Source organism: Onychostruthus taczanowskii, unplaced genomic scaffold (assembly GCF_017590055.1).
Source record: "Onychostruthus taczanowskii isolate IOZ18803 unplaced genomic scaffold, ASM1759005v1 scaffold162, whole genome shotgun sequence".
Classification (NCBI taxonomy): Eukaryota; Metazoa; Chordata; class Aves; order Passeriformes; family Passeridae; genus Onychostruthus; species Onychostruthus taczanowskii.
In genome coordinates, this window is record NW_024498818.1 from 744,727 (window position 1) to 771,181 (window position 26,455).

Genomic DNA, 26,455 nt, shown 5'->3' on the forward strand with positions numbered 1-26,455 from the left:
AGCAGTGAAATTCAGTCAGTAGGCCAGAGTCTGGGAGAACACGATAGACTGGACTGAAATGAAGCTTGAAAGCAAATGAGCAATTTTCAAATTGAGAAAAGGACAGGGAGGAGAAGTCTGCAAACAGACGAGGAGAGGAAAACTAATTGAATTATCTAGATGAGCAGTGAGCAGAACACACTGCACATCACAATAAGCACAGCAGAGGTGAGGAAGAGCAGTGCCAAGAGCAGAATATTGCAGATTAACCATTTCAGGGTGCCTGAAAGAGTCAAACAGGAGCTGAGCTCAGCTGAAGGAGCAAGGAGATGCCAGTGTGAGGAACTGGCTGGGCTGTCACTCCAGAGCCTGAGAGCACCAGGAGTGTGTGTGGGAATCTGGGAGGAGAAGGAAGAGCCTGGACTCAAGCGTGGAGGGGGATGGGGAGAGGCTGGACAAGAGCGGGGGCTCAGAATCAGCAGGAACAGGAGGGATCCCCAAGCGTTTGGCCCATGTCCGCTCCTGCCCAGAGAGCTCAGAGAAAGGAAGGTGCTGGGAGAGGAGGGGAGCACAGGTCCCGGGAGCTGGGGGAGCTGCGGGCGCCTGGGGGGCACACGGAGTCCACGAACGGAGAGAAAAGGAGGAGGGTGGCACTGGAGGGCTGCGGGGTGGGACAGCAGGACAGGGACACGACTCAGAGCCGGCAAAGGAAGGGATGAGGAGCACGGTGGGGAGAGGATAGGCTTGGCACGGAAAATGGGAGGGCCCGGGGAAGATAAGGGTGCCGGAGCTGAGGGACACAGGGTGAGGTCGGAGCCGCGGCAGACGGGCGCGGGTACCGAACCGCAAAACGAGAGCAGCTCCTGCCTGCGGCTCCCAGGTACGGCTCTCGGCTGCTGTGAGCAGCAGTGATTGATTACAGACTCAGGCTGCTGCTATTTTGGCCCTGTGACTTCAGATGGTGTAATCTGAGGCTGCCGTGAGCTTAACCTTGCAGCAAGGATAACTCTTGAGGCACAGGGATGCTTTTGGGGGAGACACGTCAGAAAGCTTTTCCCCAAACTGCGTTTGTAATCCTGCCACTCCTCTCATCAATCACCAGGCGAGCACAAAACCGGCGGTGTGCTTCCTGCTGGAGTGTTGTGGATTTTCAAAGGCAAAGTGCACTATTGTTTGATAGCCAATTATTCACTGGCATTGATAAACAGGCTCTGCCCGCGATTACTGCTGCAATTACTCACTCTCCTAATTTAGACACAAGGAAAAATTAATTCAAGCTTCCAGTTGATCATTTATATCTTTGCCTTTTGTAATACACATCAGAGCAGGCTGAAAACAACTCCACCATAAAGGAAACTGATCTGTCCAAATTGATAAGGTGTTTTACTCCCGTTCTGTCACTGAGGGAGGCATGACTGAGTCCAAGCTGAAGGGCTGTGGCTGAATGTGAGGTTTTTTTATGTTTTGGGGACATAAAAAAATGAAAATAATTTTGTTAAACCTTAAAAACAGAAGGTAGGGATGTTACTGCAGTCAGATGGGAACTCCATGTACAGTGAAGCAAGCAAATAAAGCAGTAGGATGTTTAAGTGGTTTGACCTCATCCTGCCCCCAGGCCACCCTTCAAGGGCTGATGGACCTGACTCCAGCCAGCAGACATCCAAGACATTCAGGGGAGGCTGGTGGGGAGAAACCAGAATGTTGGCAGCGCAGTTCAGGATGAAGTGGAACTGGCAGAGGCACATAAAGCTGTTAACAGGCTCAGTAATGGTGAGCTACAACCATCTACTTACTCCTTCTAATAATTCAGGAGCTGCGAGATGGAAAGGAATCCACGTCCTGCCGGAGCAAGGGAAATTATTTTATTCATTTTCTTGTTATTGAAGTTCCTGCACAGGTCTCAAAGGGCACAAGGGCGTTGTGGTCACTGTGAGCACCTGGGAAGTGCCTTCTCCAGTGCCTCCGAGGCCGCGCTGTGGTTTCGCTTTCCTGGCTGCTGGCAGGCACTCAGCCGTCTGGGAGAGGAGCAGGAGGAGCCTTTCTTTGGAACGCGGCTGGCAGCACATCCCTGCCCAGCTCTGCCCGAGGTGAGAAGGTGCAGGGCAGGCGATGCCTGGGCTCCCAGGGCAGCAGCCTCAGCCTATGCAGCGAGCGCACTTCCCTGTGCCAGCTCCTGCCTTCCTGCCCCAGGTGCTCTCACTGCAGAGAAGACTTTCCTGCCCCGGTGCGGGGCACAGCCGGAGTGGCCCCAGGTGGGTTTTTTCCCTTGGCTCTCCCCCTGGGAAGCACTCGTGCCAGGCAGCATTCCCAGAAGAATGCCAGCACTTTCTCCAGCCTTGTGGGCAGATGGGGTGAAGCACAGACAAGGCTGTGGCACCTCTGCTGCTCAAAACACCCTTGAGGCAGATAACTGGGTATAAAACTGAAAGGCAGCAAAATATTGTCACATCCCAACATCTGTTCCGACTGACAGCACGGGAGCTTGGAGCGCTCAGTCCAGGCAGCCCAGGCTGGGCACAAGATTGGCTCAGTCACGAGAATCAGAAGATTGTTGCACTTGGGGGCCAGGGCTGGGCTTGGCTCGCGGTGCCCCAGGCAGAGATGTGTGATGGGCAGCACTCGTTCTGCTCAGTGGGCAGCCTGGCAGGTGCACTGCCCACGGTAGGCTCTGCAGTGCCTGGAGGTGCTGCTGCCCCTGCCCAGCTCTGCTGGGCCCAGGCCCCGTCCTCTTGCTGCCAGCATGGCTCTGCCCATCTTTGGGACACATGAAGCTCCTCGGAGCAGTATGAGAGCCAGGCAAGCAGAGCTCTCCTGCCTCTTCAGGAGGTACTCCTGCTCCTGAGCCATGCAGGGTGGGCTGGGCAGGAGAGGACACTGCTCTGGGAATGTGCTGTGGCCAAATCCCTGCAGGCGCTGGGAGCGGGCACGGCGCTGCCCAGGGGAGCTGCTGGCTGGGAGCTCTGTGCCTGCACATGGCACAGGAAATATTCACCAGAGGTGTGAGCAAAGACTGCAGCACTCCGAGATTCCCAGCCCTGGTGTTTGCTCCAGGTGTGTCCAGTCACAATGCACTGACCGTGATGTTGTAACTGGGCTGATGAGAAAGGAAAGAGAAAACTATCAGAGCTCATCTTATCTGAGACAATCATGCATGATCAGGAACTGTGTAATTCAGTTGCCCTGCTTAGCCAAAAGTGAAAGAGTTTCTAAAGTTTATTTCCTGTCTTTATAGCAACTGTCTGGCCCTTTATTTATTTTCACTGAAAGCTGCTGGTGTGCTAAAAATAATTTTTTGAGCAATTCTTATGGCAGATTGTATAACAATCACAGGCTGAAGTCAGAGCAGTTGGGAAGTGAAGGATGCCTCCTTGGGCAATCTCTTCTCCTGAACTTCCATCACTTTTATTTTTAAGCTTTGTGCTGTAGCGTTCCGTGTCCCTCACCACCGAGAAGAGCTGACGGCTCGCATTGTTGTTACCTTGAAAGGGCAGTTATCACAGCTAATCCACCCTCCAAGGTTTTTCCTCAGGATAATTATTGTTTTGGTGATTCATCTTGCAGACCCTGCCCTTCCTTATTCGCACAAAATATCCTACTCCCTGCAATATTTCTGGGTCAGGCTCGTGCCACACGTGATTTCCTCTTGGGCACGCAAACAACACAAGATGGATTTAAAGGTCAGCCAGCGCCGGGCTGGCCACCCTCGGCACTGCCCCAGTGTCACCTGTGGGGACATCACCGCACAGGGAGGGTTTGGGCACGGGGTGGTCAGGTAAAGGTCACTCTTGTGGGGTGGGGGACAGTGCCTCTGTTGTTGTGCTGGAAAATTTCACCACTCCTGTCTTCTTCAGTGGAAAACATTATCACCAGCACATCCTGGCATGTAATTTGGCCTCATTTATTATTGTCGAGTGTTGGCTTAATGCTTATGGTGCATTTCTAAGGTACTTAGAGAGGGCTGTGGTTTTTCAAGGAAGCATAACTCATGGAGGACAGGGGAGGGAGAATCCTGAAAGTTTTTGGCACCCAAATTTTACTGAACATGAAAAACATAACGTGGGCAGGCTTTAGCATGATCTCTTCATGGCCCAGAGGCCATGGGGAAGGGAATCTGCCCGGCAGGCAGGATTAACTCCTGGGAGAGCTGGGCTCTGCTTTTGCTGCCAGCGTGCTTGTCCGGGTCTGTCCGTACATCCTGCGCTCCCCACCTCGGCTCGGAGCAGGCACGTGGCTTTGCGTTCCACCTCAGCACACAGACAGGATGAAACCCAGAGATGGCACCAAAAGGTGGGTCAGAAGCTCGGTTTGGGTTTGTTTGGGAGCTTTTCCCCCTGCTTTGCTGTTTGCACTAGAGGGGTGGGCTCACAGCTCCCAGCTTGTTTTGCTCTCCCTGATGGTGTGACACAGCAGGAAAGAGGGAGCACTGACACAGGGAGCCAGGAAAACCCCAGGCTGGATTGGATTGACCACCTTCACCTGGTGAACTGGCAGTGTTTGAAGGTCCCCTGGGCAGTACAGGCACAGCTCCTGCTCTGACCCTGTCACACACAGGTGGGGCACGACGCCCATCCCAAACACGGGAGGTCACTTTTGGTATTGAGCACGCCCGAAGCTGACACACAGCGAGGGAAACCTGCACAGGTACCTGCTAGGTCAGGCTGGGAACAGAGTCTGAGCAGCTCTCCTGCAGCCCCAGCCTGCCGGGAAACTGGGAGGCAGGGACAGCCCCAGCCTGCCATGCTGCCCAGAGGCAGCTCATGGGCTCTTCATGAGCCAGGGGCAGCTCCTGGGGATGCTCCTGCCTGATGTAACTGTTTTTAACACCAAACTGATTTTATATGTGATGGTAGTCTCACAAGCCCTCCCTGCACGGTACAGTTATGACCTGTTTCATGAGAAAAAACACAAAATGGACCATTTTCCTGGCTTTTACTCGGAAGAAGTTAACATGAACTGTGACCACACTGATTTGTTTTGAAAACTCTCCCAGCAGCCTACACTTACATTTACAGTTTCTTTGGATGTGTAACATCAACAGCTCAGAGAACCAGGGCTGTGGTGGCACAACAGATTCAATCTGCTGCTGCTCCCTTGAGTGTTAAATGCTTTGAATTGGCTTCACCATGTCTAAAATGCTATTTTTTAAAATTTTCTTTTCCTGGCACAAGAGTTCTGAAGCAACACTTCTGAGAGCAGCTACCTGGGCAGGGAAAGCTGCTTCCAGTGCCTAAAATATAAAAATCTCTTTTATTTGGGTAAACAGTGCTAAAACACCAATGTTGTACCTTATAAAGATTTGCTTGGGATTTCATTATTGTACAAGAAAAACACCCAAACTACCCAAGCAATAACACATCCACTAAATGTGGCCAGTAAATAATCTAAAAATATGAGGGAGGGTTATATTCACCGTGGCTTAGGCAGTAGAGAATACAGAGCTTGGTTTGGTTACTTGCCTTGTTTGTAGGTAACAGTTTTCAAAATGCTAGGTTGGAATTGATTGGGTTTTGATGAAGCTCTCAAAGATGCTTGTTAGAAGAAGCCACCTGTGTACTTCCTGTTAGGTATCAAAACAACACTTCCAAAGCTTTGTATGGAACTGTCACATGAATTTAATGTGCAAATCTGTGTTTAAAGCTTTGCTCACCATAAGCAGAAATGTGGAAACTCAACAAATCACCTCTGGAAAAATGGCATTTGTGAGTTATATTCTCAGAAGACTAAAAATAGAGCTCCATCTGTTTGTTTTCCTTTATGAAGTGGCCAACTGTAACACTCCCTTACCAGCCCTAAAAAAGAATTTACATAAAAGACGGTGACGCAAACCCTTATCTCATGACTGTGTCTCGTTAGGTCATCCATGGTGGGCAAAAAATTACTTCACTTTTAAAGTGTCTTTGCCATCTTCCCTGACCATCAACCAACTCAAGAAAATATTTTGGGGCATTATCTGCACAGCAACCTGTTACCTTAATAGTGCAAAGGTGTCAGTGGAAGCTGCAGTACCATGGGAGTTGTTGATCACCTGAAGGCAGCAGTGACACAGAAACCCTCCCACGGGCAGTCATTAACAGAGCTCAGAGCAGCCCTGGCCAAAGGGCACCAGGCTGCTCTCCTGGGAGAGCTCCACAGCTTCAAACCCTGCTGAGCAGAGCTTCTGGGCACCCAGACCTTTCAGCTCTATTTCATATTGTGCTATTTTATTGTAGGAAAAACACTTGTCATGGCTTATCTGTCTGACAATGAAAGTGTTTGGTGCTGGAAAATGAACATCCAAACCCATGCCAGGGCCTCACCACCCTCACAGGGAACAATTCCTAATTCCCAAACTCCCATCCATCCCTGCCCTCTGGCAGTGGGAAGCCATTCCCTGTGTTCTGTCCCTCCATCCCTTGTCCCCAGTCCCTCTGCAGCTCTCCTGGAGCCCCTTCAGGCCCTGGCAGGGCTCTGAGCTCTCCCTGAGCCTTCTCCTCTCCAGCTGAGCACCCCCAGCTCTCCCAGCCTGGCTCCAGAGCAGAGGTGCACAGGAGATGCTTTGTTGTCATCCAGTCACAGAATTTGTTCTAAATCTAAAAGCAGCATTGGACTATTTTCTGTTGCCAGTTTTGATGGAGAGAGCTATGTTTGGATTGGAGAGGGATGGCACAGTGATCAGCTCAGTGCTGCTCTCCACGGAGTGAAACACCCTGTTCAGTATTGAATTTACCTATCAGCACTTCTGACTTTGATTTCTGGAGAATAATTCCTGAGCACTTGCACTCCCCACGAGTCACCCTAAAATCAATAAACAGAGTTCCAGAGCAGCTTAGATTTGGCTGCTGCCAGAGCTGCAGCTCAGTGGAGTCCGAAAATCCCTGGGATATCGCTCTGGGAGCCAACAGTGCCATGAATGGGCAGGGAAAGCTTTGTGTACAGCTGGGCTGCATCTGGATACAGACACAGGCTCTGAGTTTCACAGCAGCACGGTGCTGCTCCTAAAACCAAGGAAAGGGGATAGAGGGGAGCTGGGGAGGATGGGATTGTTGGGGTGTCCTGTGCAGGACCAGGAGCTGAACTCGATGATCCTTGTGGATCCCTTCCAGTTCAGGATATTCTATGATTTTTAGTTCCTACATTTTAAGAGCAGTTCAAAGGAAAACTCCTGTGTTGGCCCTGCTTGAAATACAACACTGTGGTCACTGAATGGGATTTGAAGGACAAGCAGTTTAGTGGGTATTTTTTCTTTAAGAAGGTAATCTTGGAATTTCTTGGCTCCATTTCAGAATTTCTGCAACACAATGGAGTGTCAGAGTCATGGCAATCCAGTGGGAACACAGGTTTTGCCAGGGTTGAAATGTGAAGCAGAAAACAGGTATTTTATTAAGAGTAAAAACTTTATCACACACCTCAGAAATATACTTTAAATGCTTTGGAGAATTTCATATGGTCTAATTCACTTCACAATGAATAAACAAACAGCCTGGTTTATGGCAGGTGTCCCTGCCATGGGCAGGGGTGGAACAAGATGAGCTTTAAGGTTCTTTCCAATCCAAACATTTCTGGGATTCTGTGATATGGTAATAATTAACTCCTGTATCCCTCAGTGTGCTAATAGCATCTTTCTCTTCGTGGCTGGGCTAAGCAGACATGGCCAAGCTCCTTAAAGCAAACCTTCTGAAAGGCACCAGTGCCCCAGCAAGGGCCAGCAGCCTCTGCCCTGAGTGGTCCAGGCTGTGCCCAGTACATTTCCCACATCCACACCTTCCTGCTGCCCACTCAGTCAACAATAAGCCTTCTGAGCTCTGATAAAAAAAAAAAAAAGTCATAATCTATTAAAAGCTAATAATCATTCTAATAATTTTATTTTAAAATATTTTAATTAATTAGTATCTTAGCTAAGTCTTCTCTTAATATGTTAATTAATGTAATGAGTTAATTGTACACTTTATTTCAATAAGGTGTTCAGACAACACCTTCAGGCACAGGGTGGGATTCTTGGGGTCTTCTGTGCAGGCCCAGGAGTAGGACTCAATAATCCATGGGGGTCCTTTCCAGCTTGGGATATTCAAGATTCTGTGAATTATTCTGAGTTCAAAATGAAATCCTGCCCTGAGATTAGGGGAAGGATTTCCCTTGACTCAGCTAAACCCAGGTTTAAACAGGTCTGTTCCTGTCAAAAGACAGCTCACTGGAGCTGCTCCTTGGCACTGCACCCATTTCAGCTCTCTGCACGGGAGTTGCACACACTTCATTGCACCTGTGTGACAGTCAGCTGGAACTTGTACCAGCCTTTAACAAGAATCCTATTTCCTGCCTTTGTATCCCTCAGATACTCATGTACTCTGCTTATTTCACACTCTTTAATTACTCTCAGGCCTAATGTTCCACCTATTACACTTACCTGTAGGTTTTCCCCCTGGTCTGATGAGGTTTGCTCCAAACTGAGGAAGAGCTGCAGTGTTGTCTGTGCCTCCCTTTCCTTGCAGCATGCAGGCAATTGCGGCAGTGCTGGGCAGCTGATGAGGAGCCCATCAGGAATTACATCAGGCTCTGAGAGCAGCCTCAGCCTTGCTCTCTGTAAACAGACATCAAGGGCAGGCTCTGGCTGCTCTTTTAGCATAAACCCTTCAGTGGCTTGTACCAGGACCCAACAGCTTCAGCAGGCACAGTGGGAGTTGGGACAAATTTATTCTTGCAGGAGTTGGGAAATTCAAATTACACCCCTCCTTTTCTTCCTTATCCCTCCTCATTTTAGAGAGCTACTGCAGAAGCCACTTCCAGCTGAGAATCAGGGTTAATGTGCAGCATTTTGGGACACTGGGATTGATTGACCAGTGGTTGCTCCTTTCCCTTAATTTACACAGACTTGTTGGGAGTGTACTAAAGGCTGTGTAATACTTAAAGTGAGGTATGAGGTACACAGGGAGTAGCAAACTCCCTCACAGAACTGGGACTTCCATGACTTGAGCCTTTCTCTGCTTTTATGTTGTGCTGGGTTTAACTAACCAGCTCAACATCTTCTGTATATAGTTTTAATGTCAAAGCAGTGTTTTTTCAGAAACATTCTCCTATTTCAGAAAGGACCTTTTCAGTCACCAAAAATACAGTCCTTAGTAGCATTATGTGGCTTGTAATAGCTTTATTTTGAAGATTGCTTTAATACAACAGGCTGGAAGAGAACAGTGTCTGATTTTCTAATGCCTCTTCACTGGAGTGGTTTCAAGTGTCTGAAACAAACCAGTCTAAAAATCCAATTCCACTACAACCATAGAACAAATAAGAACAAATCTGATTTCTCGTGTTGCAACAACACACACACTGACATCTGATGCCTCCAATAGCTCCTGCCAGGACCCATCTTTACAGAACGATGACATTAAATTCACAGCTTCAGCTTGGGGGCTGAATGCCACACCATGCTCTGATGGCTCTAGAATTGAGGGAGGTCTGTTCTTTTGGGAGGCTCAGGTGAAAGCAAGAAACTTAGCTGAACTTGTCTCTTGACCAGTGTATCTGAGACTTGTTTTCCTCTCTTTCAATGGTTTTTGTTTCCCCCTTGCATATATATCAGGTATTTTATCATTTGTCTTGTAAAGCAAAAACCTGTCTGCACCTATGAGTCCAGCTTGCTGCTTACCCAGGGACAGAGCAAGTGGGACTTTTTGGCATAAAGATGTCACAGAATCTTTCAGGTTGGAAAAGGCCCTTTGACAGAATCCAACCATTAACCCAGCACTGCCAGTATCCGCTATCCCGTCTGTCCCTGCCCCTCCATCCCTTGTCCCCAGTCCCTCTGCAGCTCTTCTGGAGCCCCTTCAGGCCCTGGAAGGGGCTCTGAGCTCTCCCTGGAGCCTTCTCTTCTCCAGGTGAACATTCCCAGCTTTTCCAGCCTGGTTCCAGAGGGACTCCAGCCCTGGGAGCTGGTCCAGGGACTCCTCTGGACTCTCTCCAGCAGTTCCACATCCCTCCTATATGGGAGACTCTCAGCTGCCACGCCCCAAGTTCTCAACAAAAGCATTAAATTTTTAATGCATCAAACTCCCCTGCCATGACCATGGCATGAGCACCCACAGCCCCTCTGCAGGCACAGGGATATTCATTAGCAGTGGTTTCTCTCCCAGAAAAAGCCCAACAGGTCTCAGGTTTCACACCACAAGGGGAATTCTGAGCACACCTTTCTGCATGGAAGGGCACAGCACACAAATCATTCTCCTGGGATGTGGATCTGGGCTGGGGCTGGGTATTCTATTTTTGGAGCAATACTGGAATGTTTCCAAGACCACCGTGACACAATCACTGCACCATGGGTGGTAAACAAGTCCCCACTACTGCTCAGCCCTTCCTGCACTGCTTGCTGAGCATTCTTTCACCACTGCCTGTATTACAAGGGTTCTTGGCATGCTGTCACCTCATCCTTGCACCCCTTGGAATACACACATGGGAAAGGCAAACCAGCCCTTAGCCCACTGCACAGCTCCCACCCACTGGGTGGAATCCACAGACACCTCAAGGTGAGAAATTACCTGGTGAGACAACACTGCCGAACCAGCAGCTGCAGTGGGTAGCACAGGATTTAAACCTTCTGTAAGCATACCACCTAGGTCTATAAAATGTTAGGTATTATTAAAGCTTTTAAGGCATTTGGTACTGCCAAAATCAAATCACAGTGTTTCTCTGCCTGAGCCTTACCTGCAGATACCTTACCAGCTGCAGTTGTGTTAGGACTACTCAAGATTTTTATGCAGCAATTTAAACTCGTGCCCAGAAACCAGGTCTGGAACAAGCAGAGCTCCTGCACCTTCAGCAGTAAATGGATGTTCTCTACCCAAGCAGCAAAGTCTTGTATCAAAGATCTTAAACAAAAGTTAATACTAGAATAATTAACACTCTAATTATGAGTGTTGGAATTATAGTGAAGACCAAACATGGCCTTGAGTTTATTTCAATGCTGGCACTGTTTTTTCCTCTAAAATTCACATCTTCATTTAGGAGAAAGTAAAGGCAATTCACCATCAGTTGCACAAAATGCTGTATTTTATTAACTAAATAAAAAAGTACAGTTAAATTCACACAAAATGTTCAATATAAGCAATACTTAACATGTTTATAAGCTAGGACTGTGTCTGATTTGCAATTTAAATAGTGGCTGGTGTGAGCACAGCACATTAATGCTGCAAGGTGCTCAGAACTGACATCATACTACCCCACAGAACAGTGCCCAGCTGGAGCCCTACCAGAACTACTGCGGTGGTGCACTGCAATCACATCAAAAACATGGACTGATTTTTAACAATTCCATGTGAAACCACACCACCATTTTTAACTGGAAACTTCCCTCCTGCAGCACTGTAAATAATGCACCACTGAGAACTGGGAGTGCCCATGCCTGGTGAGAAAGCACCAGCTTTCAGGGGAACTGGAATCTCATACTTTTGGGGAAAGAAAACTGGAGTTTTTCCACTTGAAATGCACCAAGCCAAAGGAAGATGTATTTCAGCTCCCTGTGAGCACACAGTACCAGTACTGTGATATCCAGCTCACACCACCGCCACCCTAACCTCAGGGGCCTCCAGCTCACTCTGGAAGGAGCTGCCTTCCCAGCACAGCCTCTTACTTACCACAGCCCAGTGTCTCCAAAGTGGCATGTGCAGCCCCAATGTCACCATGCTGCATTCCAGCCAGCATTCCTACACTTCCACTGGGAACCAAATCTGCTAAGACACAGTTTTCATTAAGCCCCAGTAAGCTTAGAAATTCCTTGTCCTTTCTCTCCATGTCCCAAAGCTTCAGTTTGCAGGCTGGAGCCCAAAAGGTCCTGGTGTTATAACAAAGCCCTAAGAAAGGCAGCAGGTTGTATAGTTACCTCCTTGTGAGCAAAATCCCTGCCCTAAAACTATGCAACCTACTACCTCTTCCTAGGAGCCCCACGCTTCCTCTGTGCAGTTCTTCACTCTCTGCAGGGCTTTAGCTCCCCAGCTGCTCTGCTCTTCTGCCCTGGCTGGGCACACACTCCGAGGTGACACTGCAGCACTGACAAACAGTGGCTCGCTGCCTGTAACACTCACCAATGGCTCCATTTTCACTCTCCCTAAGCTGAACTTCCCATCCCAAAAAGCATTTATTTCTGTGGGGTTTTTTGTTACTACAGCAAGCTGCTTGCTGGGCATGCTAGCACAGAACCAGTTACCAGACTGGGTACACCAAGCACAGCAGGAGGAAAGAGAATGCAATAAACTTTACAAGTCTTTTTATAGAAACAATACCACCTCAGAGAAAAGTTCCGGCTCTTGGATGCTCAAACTCCATAGTTTCACAAAACCCCAGAAAGGTGAGTAGTCATTTTTGGCCAAAATTGGCCAACACTTAAATTTTGCATTAGATCTGGAAAAGCTGCAGAAAAACATGCAGACTTAATCAAGGGTAATTTTAAGTTTTTCCTCCAACTTCTGTCATGGAGCTTGAATGCATTATGGAAATTGGGGTGCCCAAAGAGTTTAAGTCACAATGTACAAGCTTGAGCTCCCTGTATTTCATGTTCTTCTAAGTGGCTTGGAATTGCTTCCCTCTGTGGAGTGTTCTACCCTCTACCTAAAGAATAGGCATTTTCCATTCCCAGCCAGCACTATGCCACTCAACTTGGGAGCAAAGTTATGTTAAGTCAAGGATATTCTGTGGGGGCTGTACCACTTACAATGACTGTCAGTCCTGTAGATTCTGGCACTGCTGCTTTCCAACCCTGAATTCATCTGGTTTCACTTCCACAAGTGTTTTTAGCCCAGTACTGGCTGCAAGGGAGCGCAGTTTGTTTTACTCCTCAGGGAAGGCAATAGATTGTATAGTTATCTCCTGAACAGGGTAAAATAACTACCCTACAACTATACAATCTACTACCTCACTCTGACAGAGAAGCACAGACTTCAGCAAGAGCTCAGCAGCCAACCTCAGTTTCATTCTGAAGGATGTTTGATACAACACCCCAACAACTGGAACACCAAGAATCTGTATTTGATTACCCCACCATACACATACAGGAAAAATCTGTTCTTAACCTTTTACTCATTAGGGCAGAAAAATTAATGCAAAATGAAACCTAGCTTTTCCAAGAACTAGAAAAATCTAAACACAATTCCCACAGCTGTTACACAAGTATTTTGTCCTGTCATAAGCATTACAAGTAGATAAGTTCAGCAAAATCTGACATTGAGCTTAAAACTGAAAAGCTTCCATTGTCGATTATCTGCTGCTTTAGGAAAGACAGTAGATTGTATAGTTATCTCCCAGTGGTGGGTATGACCCTAAAACTATACAACCTACTACCTCATCCCACAGTGCAGGCATCTTCAGAGCTGGGGCAGGATTGCTGCTTCAGTCAAGACAAGTCAGGCTAGCTGCAGACAGCATTTATAATACCACAGAGAAAGCCTTCCCCTTGGTCCCCCTAGTCACAGAAGGAAGTTATTTTAAAAATAAGGCTTCCATATTTCAAAATTTTACCAAATGCCTGGGTCTTAAGTAAGCAAGCTGTAGCAGTCACAGCAACAACAGTCATTAAGTTTCTGTAGAATTACCAGTCGTGTTCCACAGGTGTCATTCTCACCTGAAATCAGAAGAAAAGGCTCTCAGCAACACTGTAGGCACATATACATTTCTTCCTCTTTAGAACTTAAAAATGATGCAATCTAGGACCACAGCTATGTGACTGATTTATACAGATCAGATTGAGGCCCTAATATTTGTAATCCTGATTGAAAAATAATATTACATAGAGTGACCTTTTCACCTATTGCACCAATAGCTAAAGAAAAAAAAAAAAAAAAAAAAGGTCACGCACTGTCCAAAGTACTGCTTGGAGCTTTTTCTGCTAGTCTTAAATTACGTTAAGCCTTGTGCACAGGAATTTTTTTATTAGAAGCAAAACTCAATAAGATTATGGCCTCTATCCTGACATTTTGTTAAACTGCCTTACCAAAAGGCCACTGAAAAGACATGTTTTCCCATCAGAAAGAAGTCTGAGTTTCTCTAACTGCCTCTGATGTAACTTTAAAGCCAATTTCCACATTAACATAGCTCACCATCATCTTTGAATACTGAAATGAAAACACTTGCCAGACAGATGTGTGACTCAGAATTACCTTCGTAGCAAGGGCAGCTCGAGAACAGGGCTGGAAAGGAAAACGATTGTTTGTCCAGGTAGTTTATACAATAGCCAAAAAGGTTTCGAGAAAAGCAGTTTTTAAAACTCTAAATACATTTTACTAGTACTTGATCCCAGTTGCAGTTTTCAGCCCACTCTCCAAACAAAGCCTGCACAGAACAAGAACACCCTCATGCCCGCTGGTGTCCTTGCCAAGCACACAGCGCGTGATCCCGTGCACTCACACAAAGGGATGACGTTATTCCTTGGACAGACACAAAATCAAATTACTTTCCAGCCCCCCAGTGCCTTACTACAGAATCCTTTATACAAACAGTGATGACAAATTCGTGTGAATCAGCCTTAAAATCTCACTTGTAATTGGTATAAATCCCATTATGTGCTTTTGCTAACTTACACATCTACCAGAAAAATAAACCTTAGTGTGGACACAAGTACTTGGTCCTGATGCCCAAAGCAGGAATAAATCAGAACAGCAGCTCTGGGCCAGAGTCAAACCTTTATAGAGCACTGGCCTCCATTGCATCCTTTTAAATAGTTCTGGCAGAGCTGACATTCCTTTCAGCTCCCTGCTCCTGCATCCCAGACTTCAGCAGCTGAACAGAATCCCTGTGAATTCCCATTCTTCAGGGGGAAAGGCAGCCTGGCCTGGAGCTGAGCTGCACAGCACCAACTCTGCACCTTCAGCTGGATAGTGACCCCACAAAGTAAATGAAGTCCCACACTCAGTGTCTGAAGGTGATGGTTCTGTGATGTACTGAAAACGCTTGAAGCACACTGAAAACCTGAATGGGTGTTACACACCTGTTTAAATATTAGAAAATGTAAGGCAATACTTCTGCATTTCTTTTTAAAATTAAGGCTGAAAGACACAAGGATTACAATAAACCAGAAATTGATCTGTTTTATTTCTCCACCTTTAGACAAAGCTCAGTTGCAAACGTAACCAACCTAACATGTATCATATAACTTTTATTTTTAGTATTCTGCTTTACATTAGTCCTGCATTTTGGGGCATTTTTAACTTGTGGATTATTTCTAACAGTCTTTCCAAGATGCATCACCCAGGGTGCCATATTCTTGGACAGGTGAGATCTGCCAGGTCCCCTTGGGGGCCTGCTGTGGGCTGCTTCTCTCATACCATGCATCAGGGGGTTCTGGCACCCACAGCAGCAGGGAAGCCTGACAAATTATCCTGCTGGCACAGCCTCTACTGAGCTGGTGTGTTCTCATCCCCAGCGAATCCAGAGCCAGGAGCTCCCTGCTGCTGATGTCACCGTGCTGCTGATGTCACACAAGTGCAGCACAGGAGCTCAGGGTCATGCACCTGCACATTCACTCTTTCAGCACAACACACTGTGAAAGACAAGCTTTAAACAATCTCTGAGCCATCTGCCTTTCCCTGTTAAAAAAGCCAGGTTCCCAAGGGCTGCTTTTCCTTCCAGCACGTGTTTAAAATCCCCAGAGCTCTGCAAGGGGACAAACTGACTCTAACTGTGGAGCTGGATGATCTCAGCAGCCGCAGCTCCCAAGGCTGCAGCTCTGGCTGCACAGCTCCCACCACACGATGGAGCTCCGGGATTTACACAACAGCTCCAACACCAGTTCTTCAGTTGTATCCCTGGATTCCAGCAGCACTCCCTGCACTGAAGCCACACTTCCTGAATCCCAGGAGCTTGCTGAGTGAACATGTACTACCTTCTCCAGCTGTGCTGAGCATCCCAAGTGACTGATGCAGGCTCCCGCCTCAAATGTGCTCGTTCCATGGGGGTTTTGTGTGACTGGAGTGCACAACAGGAAGAAAGGGAGCAGCACAATTAATATAAACTTCATTATTGCTGATACCACTTCCCCTCCCTCCACTCACCCACCCCTGCACTGCCTGTCGTCACATGCAACAGGCACATCTCAGCTGCTCTTCCCAAAACAAGCTCAGGAAAATCAGACAGTGACTGACACAAAACTTTCAGCATAAACTAAAAATGTTTCCTCTTCCATATTCAGTTTTGGATTGTACCTTCCTTTGTCTTAACGTGTTAATCTGAAGGTAACATCTCCCAGCTCAAGCCCAGGCACCTCTTCTTCCCCTACGCAGACCCAAAGTCGAAACATTTAATAAACCTCCTTTTGGACCTGCCAGCCCACAGAGCAGCAATACACTGGATCAAGAGTAAATCACACTAGAAAGCTGCTCTGAACTGAGAAATTATACTGAGGAGAAAAGGAGAACAAGCAGTTCCAGCACAAAAAAATGCACAGATGTGCTCTTGGGCAGCACCACAGTCCACACCCCCAGACAGAAATACATGTCCACAAGGGTATTTTTGGGAATTTTTTATACAACATTAAGATTAATAGTACTGACTGCTACCAATAATGCCTTTATCTACTGTCTCAACTGGAAATACAAGGTTTTTTCCCAAAATCTCTACCCCACTTGCATTTAATTAACACAGTGCAATCTGGCTTTAAGCAATTATCACAAGACTGCTGTTGTGCTACATTTTCAATTAGTGTGTTTGGTTTCAATTGGTTTCAATTTATTTTTCTCACCATATAGTTATAGATGGAATATGAATATCCAGAAACCATGGCCTGAGAGAAATGGCACATCACCACTGCCCATTCAAGCACAGAGTGAAGCCCATCTCCTGCAGAAAAGTCTGTGAGCACAATTAATGATTTCTGCTATGAACACAGAAGACAAATCCTGGCCTCTCTCTCTACACACACTTGATTCTATAGCAATAGTACTCAACTCTTTGCATCCAAGTGATGCATGTGCCACAGCATTGCACAGTGCTGCTGGAAACCTCAGGAAGGCCTGAGAATGACTACACCAAAATGGGCACATTTTCTACTCCTCTTTGAGTACTGCTCTCTCAGAACACAGAGAGTGAGATCTTTACAAATAAATAAATAAATGTACACTTCAGCCTCAAACATTACAAAGGCCTCAGTGCCCTTCTCAAAGGAAAACATCAGTCTGGTTATCTGGCCCTGCTTCAAACATAAATGTCTGTGTACATATATACACATACATATATGAAATACACAACTGTGTATGTATTCACTAGATTTACATCTCCTAGAATGTGCTAGGAGCAAGGAGGCTTTTTCTGCAAAAAGTTTACAAATTATAACAATTACACAAGTTCAGCAAGAAAGTTAGTGCACAAAAATATTTCAAGAATGCTGTGTTACGTTATTAATTGGCAATATAAACAAACATCTATTACCCTCTCTAAGTCCTGGGAGCCTTTCACTATTTGCAAATGAACTGATGTTTTCCACCACTAAACCAGAAGAAAACAGAGAAGACATTCATCAAAAGGAAAGTGAAGTAGGGATACAGCTCATTGCAGCAGGAAAACAAAGCAAGTTGAACTCATGTTTTATCTAAATTTCCTTTAGACTAAGGAAGCACTAAATCTCCAGTATCAGTATGCAAAATAATTTCCTAGCACGACCTATGTGATTTGAGGTTGCACTTAAGATACACAGAGGACAGCTTGGGAAAAACTCAGTGAAAAAAAATCACAGCCAGCAAATTTCCATTAAAAATATCACAATACAGCTATTTACTCATGAGGCTAACAATCATAGGGAAAAAACCCCTCATTAGCCCATTACTGCATGTTGGCTGCAGCAAGTTTCAACCTCCAGTGCAAAAAACTTCTTGGAAGTTCAGACTATTAAACATCTGAGTGTTTCTGTGCACAGAACTGACCAAACTTGACAACAGAAGCCACCACAAACTGTTTGGTGAGGCCCCTGGCAGCTGGGGATGTTTGAAGATGCCCTGCTTCCTAAATATTATTTAAGTTATTGCTTTTGAAGGGACAGATTGATTTTCTCAAAAATTCTGTGATGGATTCAATTTGCCCACTGCTGCTACTGAGCATTGTTCCTGTGTACAATTTGAATGGGAGCACGTTTTCCCTACCAATTAAGCACTTCAGTCACAAAACTACCTGCGCAAAGCAGTACAGACAGAGAGCAGCACCAACAATTTGGGAAAGGCACATCACTAAACAAGGATTATCCCAACCTTGACCATCAGGTTGAGTTTTTACTCCTCAAATAAATCACACAATTATTATGGTTGGAAGGGACCTCTGGAAATCATCCAGTCCAACCCCCTGCCAAGGCAGGGTCACTCAGAGCAGGTGACAGAGGAATACATCCAAGTGGGTTTGGAATGTCTCCAGAGAGGAGTCTGGAGATGTCTCCACGCCCTCCCTGGGCAGCCTCTTTCAGTATTCTGCCACTCTCATGGAAAGTTGTAATGTAAAATCATAAAACCACAATCTGATGGGGTAAAACCTCCATCTAAAACTGACTGAGCCGTGATAGAATAAAATCACCAGCTGCAGCGTGCCAGGGCCGGACCCTGCTCTGTGCCACCACCAGCCCTGCAAGGGAACCCCCATGCGCCGAGCCCTGAGCCGGCCCGGGGGCTGAGCGGCCCATGCCAAAGGCAAGAGCCACGCCTGCAATGCCCAGAGGCCAGCCACAGCCGCGGACACCAACTGCAAGTACGTGTTACACCAGGGCACCTCTGCTCCATCGGGGTGCCGCTGCTCAGGTGCGCAGCCAGCCCCGAGCACGCCGTGACCGCCTTGGCTGCGATGTGCCCGTGTCACCCCACCCGCTGCCGGGCAGGGCCGCGCTGCTCCCGTGCCGCAGCTCCCGACCCACTTGCAGGACAGGCCGCTCATGAGGAAGCGGCGGGCGCCGCCGGGGGCCGTGGGCCCGGGAAGGCGCAGCCCCACGCCAGGTAACGGTGTCCGCTACAAACGACAGCCCCGCGCAGCCCCGTGCCCCCAACAGGGACTGGGCCGGCAAGGCACTTCCACCTACTTTCTAAGGGATTTTCTCCACCTTTCGCCCCTCGGTCCGAGCTCAGCCCCCACTGCCGCCCTCTCGCTGCCCTGGCAGGGCTGAGCCCCCCCCGGCCCCGGTACCAGGGGGGCTCCCCCGGCCAAGGTCCCCCCGGCCCCGGCAGTGACGTACCTGGCGCCGGAGGCTCCCGGGGGCGGCACTTCCGGACCTTCCAGTGAGCCTGGAGGAGAGCGGGGAAGAACGAGGGGAAAAGGCATCGGTGAGGGGAACAAGGACAATGAACCGGGCCCACGGCAGAGGCGGCGGAGAGGCCGGGCCGAGGCCCCGCGCCCGCCCGTACGGGCCCCTCGGCTCAGTCCCTCCGCCCCCACCCTTCCCCCGGCGCTCCCCAACCCCACGGCCGCTCCCGCGCTCCCCCGGCCCCACGGCTGCCGTCCGACCCCACCGCCCCGGTACTTGCGGGACCCGGATGAAGTCGCGGCCGCTGCGGCCGCCGCTCCCGCGGCACCACGGGAAGGGCGCCGCGCCCCGCCCGCCGCAGCCGCCGCCCGCCCGTCAATCACCCGCCGCCTCCCGCGCCCATTGGCTGTGGGGCCGTAAAGTCCCGCCCCCGCCCGGGAATCTAGCTCTTCATTGGTCAACTATGAATAGGGCCACGCCCCCTCCGCCATTTATTTCGGGCGCGTTACACAGCGGTCCCGTAATGGCGCTCCCGGCGGCCGCGGGTCGCGCCTGCCTTTCCCCGCCTCCACCTCGGCCCTGCCCTGCCGGGCGTAGGACCCCGCGGCCCGGCTCAGTCCTGCCTTGCCCTGCCCTGCCGGGGGTGAGCCCTGCGGCCTGGCCCGGCCCTGCCCGTGTCTGCCCCGCGCCCCTCGGGCGTTGGGTGCGGCATTAGCACCATTACCGGGCTCGGGGGCCTTGGGCCCCGTGGCCCATCGCACAGAATCGTGGAATCATCAAGGGTGAAAGAGCCCTTTAATGTCACCCAGCACTGACTGTGTGACCCCTAAAGCGCCCAGCGCCACACGCAGACACCTTTGGCACACCGCCATGGATGGTGACTCCGCCACTGCCCTGAGCAGCCAGCCCCTCCAATGCCCGACCACCTGAACAGCGAAAACATTTTTCTAATATCTAATCTGAATCTCCTCTGTCTCAGCTCAAGGCCATTTCCTGTGATCCTCTCACTGCAGGCACACCACCACCTCACCAGGGTCCAAATAACCTTTTCTGGTTGTACTCCTGATTGATTTTTGCAGCTTTTGGGGCATGCACCGGGTCTGCAGGGAGCATCAGCCTTTCAGAAGAGAAGTGGTCCTTCAGCTCCTTAGTGTGTCTGCTCAGGTGGATTCATAAAAGTCCTTCAGCTCCTTAGTGTGCCTGCTCATCAGGACTCATAAAAGCTCAGGGACAGAAAGGCCATGTTTAAAATTGAACTTCAAACATAGCACTTGTTTTCAATTTTCACAAGATTTTTGGGATAGGTCTTGATTCTAATAAATAAAAGTATTGGCTATAATAATATAGTATTTATAATCTCTCCAGTGAGCCTTCAATTAGATTATTATATATATATCTATATATAATGATATTCAGTGTCAAATATTGAAGTAAATAAAACTCTGAATTCACTACGTATTCTTGTCAGAATTTTTTTCTTTTGAGTAATTTTTTTAATAATGAAACTTATCAGTTCTTAACAATTTTTTTTTTTTTGATTACGTATATAGAGTTGGAATGATGAAGTTTATGTGTGTCTGGTGTCTTGCTTCAGAAGTAGTACTTTTTAGCCCAGATTCAGGAAGGTAACGTGTGTCTTGGTGGTGGTCATGAGAGCAATGAACATACTAAACAATGACCCAGCTGCTGACTGGGTAAGGCAGATGCTTTGCACGTTGTTCAAACTAAATCATGACACCTTCACAGCTAAAATGCAGTTTTTAATCTTGTGCAGGTAAAACTTTATGAAGTCAATCCGCCCGTCTGCTGTAGTGCGTGTTCTCTGTAATGTCGAGTGTATTTTGCGCGCTGTTCCGAGCGCAGGGTGAGGAGCTGCCCGCCCGGCGGCTGCTGCACTTCCCCCGAAGCTCACGAGATGGGGCGGGAGGCCCGAAGGAGCGCGGCCCGGAGCGCTCCGGGCTCTGCGCTACCGCCCACGGCCGTGCTCGCCCCGACACCGCTCGGCAGCTCGCTGCCTCTCCGGCACAACTGACTAGGAGGAATTATCGCATGGTGTTTGCCAGGAGTGCTGCTCGGAAAAGGGCAGATGTGTCTCCTTTCAGTCATAACTTTGGAATAAACTCCTGTATCTTAATGCTATTTTTTAAAATAACTTTGGCATGTAAGGACTTTGTGAGGTATTCATGAACAGCTATGATTTCTAATAAATACATTTTTGACTTAGTAGGGAGTTAGCACTTATAGGATAGAACGTGTGCAGATTTCTAAAATGAAAAGAGACAGAGAAAAATTCACAGCAAGTTTATGTTTTCTGCACGTTCTTTAAAGATTTGGCATGACTGTCTTTTCTCCTGGGTGCAGATTTTTTCAAGCTCAAATTTAAATCTCTCCAGTGAGCCTTCAATTAGATTATTTGCTAACAAGCTAACAGGTTCCTCCATCCCTCAAATAAATGATCTACAAAGGAAATAATAAGTAAAATAGTTTGAGTGATGCAGGAACACCTTATTTCACTGATAAATCAGTGTAATGTAGAAAAACACTTTGCTGTAAGGCTTGAGTAGTTATCAAGGCCGTATTATTTGGGTGCTGCTTTTAGCCAGGGGTACAGAAACCATGTAAGTCATTCCTCATTTATTTTAAATACATAATGTGTTGAACACAGCTAGGAAATTAGAGTGAATGGATTAATGACTGAAAAAACCCAGTAACTGGACAGGTTTAATCACGAAGAGCTGGATGAGGCTGCCTGTGTCCACACACACTGATCAGACATTGCTTTTAGGGATGACAGGGCCTGATTGTCGTGTCAGTCATGCCCCAAAACCCAGCACTGAGCACACAGCACACACTCAGTGTTGTGTGGAAGGACTGGTGCTGCCTTCAATAGTAGGAATCACCAACATGAGTTGAATTTTGGACTTGACAATGCTATTGCATGTAGAACCATGAAATGTCTCACTTATCCAATGCCGTATAACTCAGTTCTTGTTTAAAAACAAAAAAAAATAACAAGAAAAAAACAACCAAAGAGTGAAAGATTGGATGCAGTTACCTGGCAGGACATGCTCTCCTCAGTGGGAGGGTACCTCTTGAGATCAATTCCACACAATCCTGCCCCAGCCTGAAGGTCACAGCAGGACTCTGAGGTCACAGCAGGACTCTGAAGTCACAGCAGGGCTCTGGGGTCACAGCAGGCTGAGGTCACAGCAGGCCCTGAGGTCCCAGAGGTCCCAGAGCCCACAGCCCCATTTCCTGTTCCTCTCCCAGAATATTACACAGAGCCTGCAAAGAGGGTGGAGAGTGACCAGGAGCCAGCCCAGAGCTGCCCAGGCCCCTGTGCAGCTTTGGCCATGTCCATTCACATCTGGCTCCCATGGCCTCACCCAATGCCCTTGCAGAGCCCAGTTCCCTAAGGCAGAAGGGGATGCCAGCACACTATGAATTACAGAATCACAGAATCACTGGGTTGGAAGAGACCATCAAGATCATCAAGTCCAACCCACCACTAACACCTCAATTACACTATGGCATGGAGTGCCACTTCCAGTGTTTTTTAAAACACATGCAGGAATGATGACTCCACCACATCCCCGGGCAAACCATTCCAGTACTTTACCACCCTTTCTGTAAAAAACTTTTTCCTAATATCCAGCGTATATTTCCCTTGGCAAGCTTAGGAATGTGTCCTCTTGTTCTGTCAGCTGCTACAATGGAAATGATTCTGATCTGTCCTCCCTTGTAGACTGGGATGCTGGAAATATTTTTCTGGCACCTTGGCTGGAAGATAGTTTGGATCCAGGTAAGATATCTATATTTTCCCTAGAGTATTGATTGACAACCTGGCAAGAGCCAGGTGATAGAAGCTTCTGTGGTTGTTGTGTTACAGATGGGTCTCCCGAGGGGAATTTTCCAGCTTCTGGGCTGGATGCTGCCCGCAAGGCCAGCTCCCATCACAGGGGTGAGTAGTGTGTCCCTGCTGACCCCACAGGCTGAGCCCTGCTTTTGTGGAATCATTCCTGGGAAATGGAAATATTTTCTCTTAAGGTCCTACAAAAGGAAAGACCCAAGCTAAAGGAGAAAATAAATCCCTGAAGCCTTCTGAAATTCTGGACCAGATGCTGAGTGATCTGGAGAGACACCCTGGTGGGTGCATTTTCCCTCATGCTTCCCCTGGGACTCAGCAGCCGGGGGCTTTGGCTGCACATCTGGACTCGCCGTGCCCGGCACAGCGGGAAGGCATCCATGGCAGCCTCGCTGCCCCGCTGCTGCTTTCACGCCCTGCGGGGCTGTTTCCCAGCCTGGCCTGGCTGCAGCTTCTGCCAGCCTCTGCAGGAAGGCATTTGGCATCAGCTGACAGGCAGCCCCAGGTGCACCACGGGCCATGCCCACCTTCAGATCCCCTGCAATTTCCCAGTCTCCAGGCAGATCAGATGTCGGGGCTGTTTGGAGGGGGAAGGGTTTTAGGGAGAGACCCCAAAGCCCATCTGATTTCCTGAAGCCTATCCATGACTTTCACAAGCACTGCCTCCTGAAGATGGCACCTCTCCAATGGGAAACAGCTCAATCTGATCCAGCTGTCCCTCTTCCTTTCTTCAGAAATGAAAGGAGAGCCTGTGCAGAAGGAAGCATTTCCTGAAGGAAGCAATGGCTCCATGCCAGCCCCTACTGAAGGAAGGGAGGCGATGCCAGGCACAGGCACAGAAGGTAATTGCTCTGCCTCTGGGCCTGAGCCCTGCTGAGCCTTGAGCTGCCCTCTCTGCTGCTTGGCAGTGTGGGCACAGCCCGGACAAGACTGGCACAGCCCAGGGGAATTATCCCGAGCAGGCTCCGGGCACTCGGGTACTGAGCAGTCCTGCTGGGATCCCTCCGCGGGAGACATGTCCCGAAACCTGGGAGGGATAGCGGTGGCACTGCCTGCTGCAGTTTTCCCCGCACTTTAGGGAGGATTTCCTCTGTGTGTGAGGGAGAGAGCCCCAGGGCCCTGCACTGCTCCAGCCGCCCCTCCCAGGGATGTTGCTCAGGGCAGGGAAAGAGTGTGGAGAGTGACCAGAGCCAGCCCAGAGCTGCCCAGGCCCCTGTGCAGCTTTGGCCATGTCCATTCACATTTGGCTCCCACAGCCTTACCCGACGCCCTTGCAGTGCCCAGTTGTCTAATACAGAAGGGAATCCCAGCATGCCGTGCAATTGGCTGTGATCTGTGCTCCCTTCTAGATTGGGATCCTGATATGGATTATTTGGAAGTCCTGGCCCATAACCATTTTAAGCCCTTGGAAGATGCCGAAGGCAAGTTCAGTGTGACTTTCCTGACAGAATAATCAGTGTCCATGTGGCAAGAGCTCACTCATGCTACGTTTCCCTTTAACATAATCTCAGGGTTAAAGGAATCTGGAAATATTCCCCTGCTCCCTTCTGAAGCCCTGAGGGATCCCACAGGATTGCTGTCAGTGGGAGGAAGGAACATTTATCTTTCAATCTTCCTACCCTGTGTAATGCCACTGTGTCCTTTCATGTGCTCTGTTGCAGCCACCAAGAAGGGCAGAGAGGGAAGGGGCAGGGCCCAGGGCTGTGCCCCGGGGCTGACCCTTTCACAGCTCCTTTGCCAGCCCCAGGGAGCCTGAGCTGCTCCTGCTGCCACTGCCAAGCCCTGTCCCTGCCCGGGGCTGGGTTTAGAGCTGCTGGCATCTCCAGGGAGTCCTTTTTGCCCCGACTGCCCTGCAAGGGGCTCCTTCCATCCCAGCGTGGGGCCACTGCAGGCACGAGGCCCCCCTGCCCCTGCTCCCGAGTGGAAGGCAGAGCTGAGGGAGTGCCTTGGAGGGCACCAATCACCCAGGTGCCCTCACTGCCACTCGGGCCTGATGGAGAATCTTCAGCAGGGTCACAGTAGCTGTTCTGTCCTGCCTTTCTTTGCAGCTAACCCAGTTGATGAAAGTGATCTGGCTTCCCAACCCACATCCAAGACTGAGCCTCTGGGAGATGCTGAGGGTAGGTCAAGGCCTTTCCCCCCGGGAGAGCTGCCAGCTCAGAGCCCAAAGCTTGGCCAGGGGGGCATCGCTGCAGGTGCCAGCACAGAACCAGGCACGTGTGTGCCTCATCCTAAGCGTTCCCCTCACAACTTCTGCTCAGCACTACCAGTTGTTTGGAAGAGGGAGTGCCGTGGCCCAGCCACAAAAGCCCAGATAATTTGTGGATCTTACCCTCATTTCTGATTAGCCCGTACCCACCGTGCTGCCGCTCAGCAGTGCAGCACAGCGCAGGCTCACGCTCCCCATTCTTCCCACAGATGCAGCCGGCACCACAACACGTGTTCCTGATGGCCAGAAGGGCCTCAGAAGCGGTTTGTGTCAGGGAACTCGCTGTTTGCTAGAGTTAATGGCCATTGTGGCTGGCGGGGAGCTTGTCTTCATCTTGTGCTGCTTTGGAATCTGGTATTGCTGGAAGAGAAAACGGTGAGTGTTTTCTTGCTCTCCCCATCAAACAGCTTCTTATACAAATCTAATGCAGACAGGAAACATTCCCAGCGAGGCTGCAGTGGAGTTGTGGCCAGTCCATGATTGTATAAATAACTCTGCTGAGGGTTCAGCTGCTGCCCAGGGCTTGCATTGACCTCTCAGTTGCTGGGCCTTGTTCTGGGGGGCTGCTGGGGCTGCAGCCAGGGCTGGCTCCCACTGAGGCTGCCTGGCCAAGAGCAGCCCCAGGGGCACAGGGCAGAGGCAGAGCAAGGTGGGGAGGAGAAAGAGCAGGGCCGAGATTGCCCTTGAAAGGCAGAGGCGCTCTGGGGCCCGCTCCTGGCCAGGGGCCCTGCCCAGAGCCGTCCCCTGCTCGCCGGGGCCTTGAGGGGCAGCTGTCCAGCTGGGCCCAGCTGTGCCAGCAGCTCCAGCCGTGCTGGGGAGCCTTGCCAGCTCTGGGCCCTGCTGTGCAGGAGGGTCCCTGTGTGCCACTGGCAGCTGGGGCCTCAGCCTCCTCCTCTCTTTGCAGGCACCACCTTGAAGAAAAGCTGAAAGCTGGTGGCTGGTCACGAGACCTCTACAACCAGAAGAGCAATAGCAGCAGCTCTGAGTCTGATGAGTTTTCATTTACACCTCCAAGCTCTGCGGTACTTTGAGGCCACAGGCCCGGCCGTCCCATGAAGGGCCGAAGGTGAAAGCCCTAGGAAAGGATTTGGAAGTGCTCAACTGAGCACTATCTGAGAGCTTCCAAAATCAGCTCTTCTCTTGCAATAAAGAGATGGAGCTGTCACCCCAGTGTCTGGTGGTAGCAGCAGTAAAACCCACCCAGCACCACCACTACCTGAGCTCCATGCCCAGGAGCAGCCAT

General features: G+C 49.2%; 1 protein-coding gene across 1 annotated transcript; it reads right to left on the reverse strand.

Annotated features, from left to right (window-relative positions):
* Window positions 1–10,974: 10,974 nt before the first annotated feature.
* LOC121333295 lies at window positions 10,975–19,859 on the reverse strand. Its single transcript, XM_041399521.1, has 7 exons — window positions 19,767–19,859; window positions 19,415–19,599; window positions 19,130–19,178; window positions 17,353–17,409; window positions 15,812–15,894; window positions 14,091–14,120; window positions 10,975–13,555 (listed from the first exon to the last, which is right to left on the reverse strand). Exons 1-7 carry the CDS (start codon window positions 19,857–19,859, stop codon window positions 13,552–13,554), a joined length of 501 nt encoding a protein of 166 aa, XP_041255455.1. The 3' UTR covers window positions 10,975–13,551.
* Window positions 19,860–26,455: the final 6,596 nt, after the last annotated feature.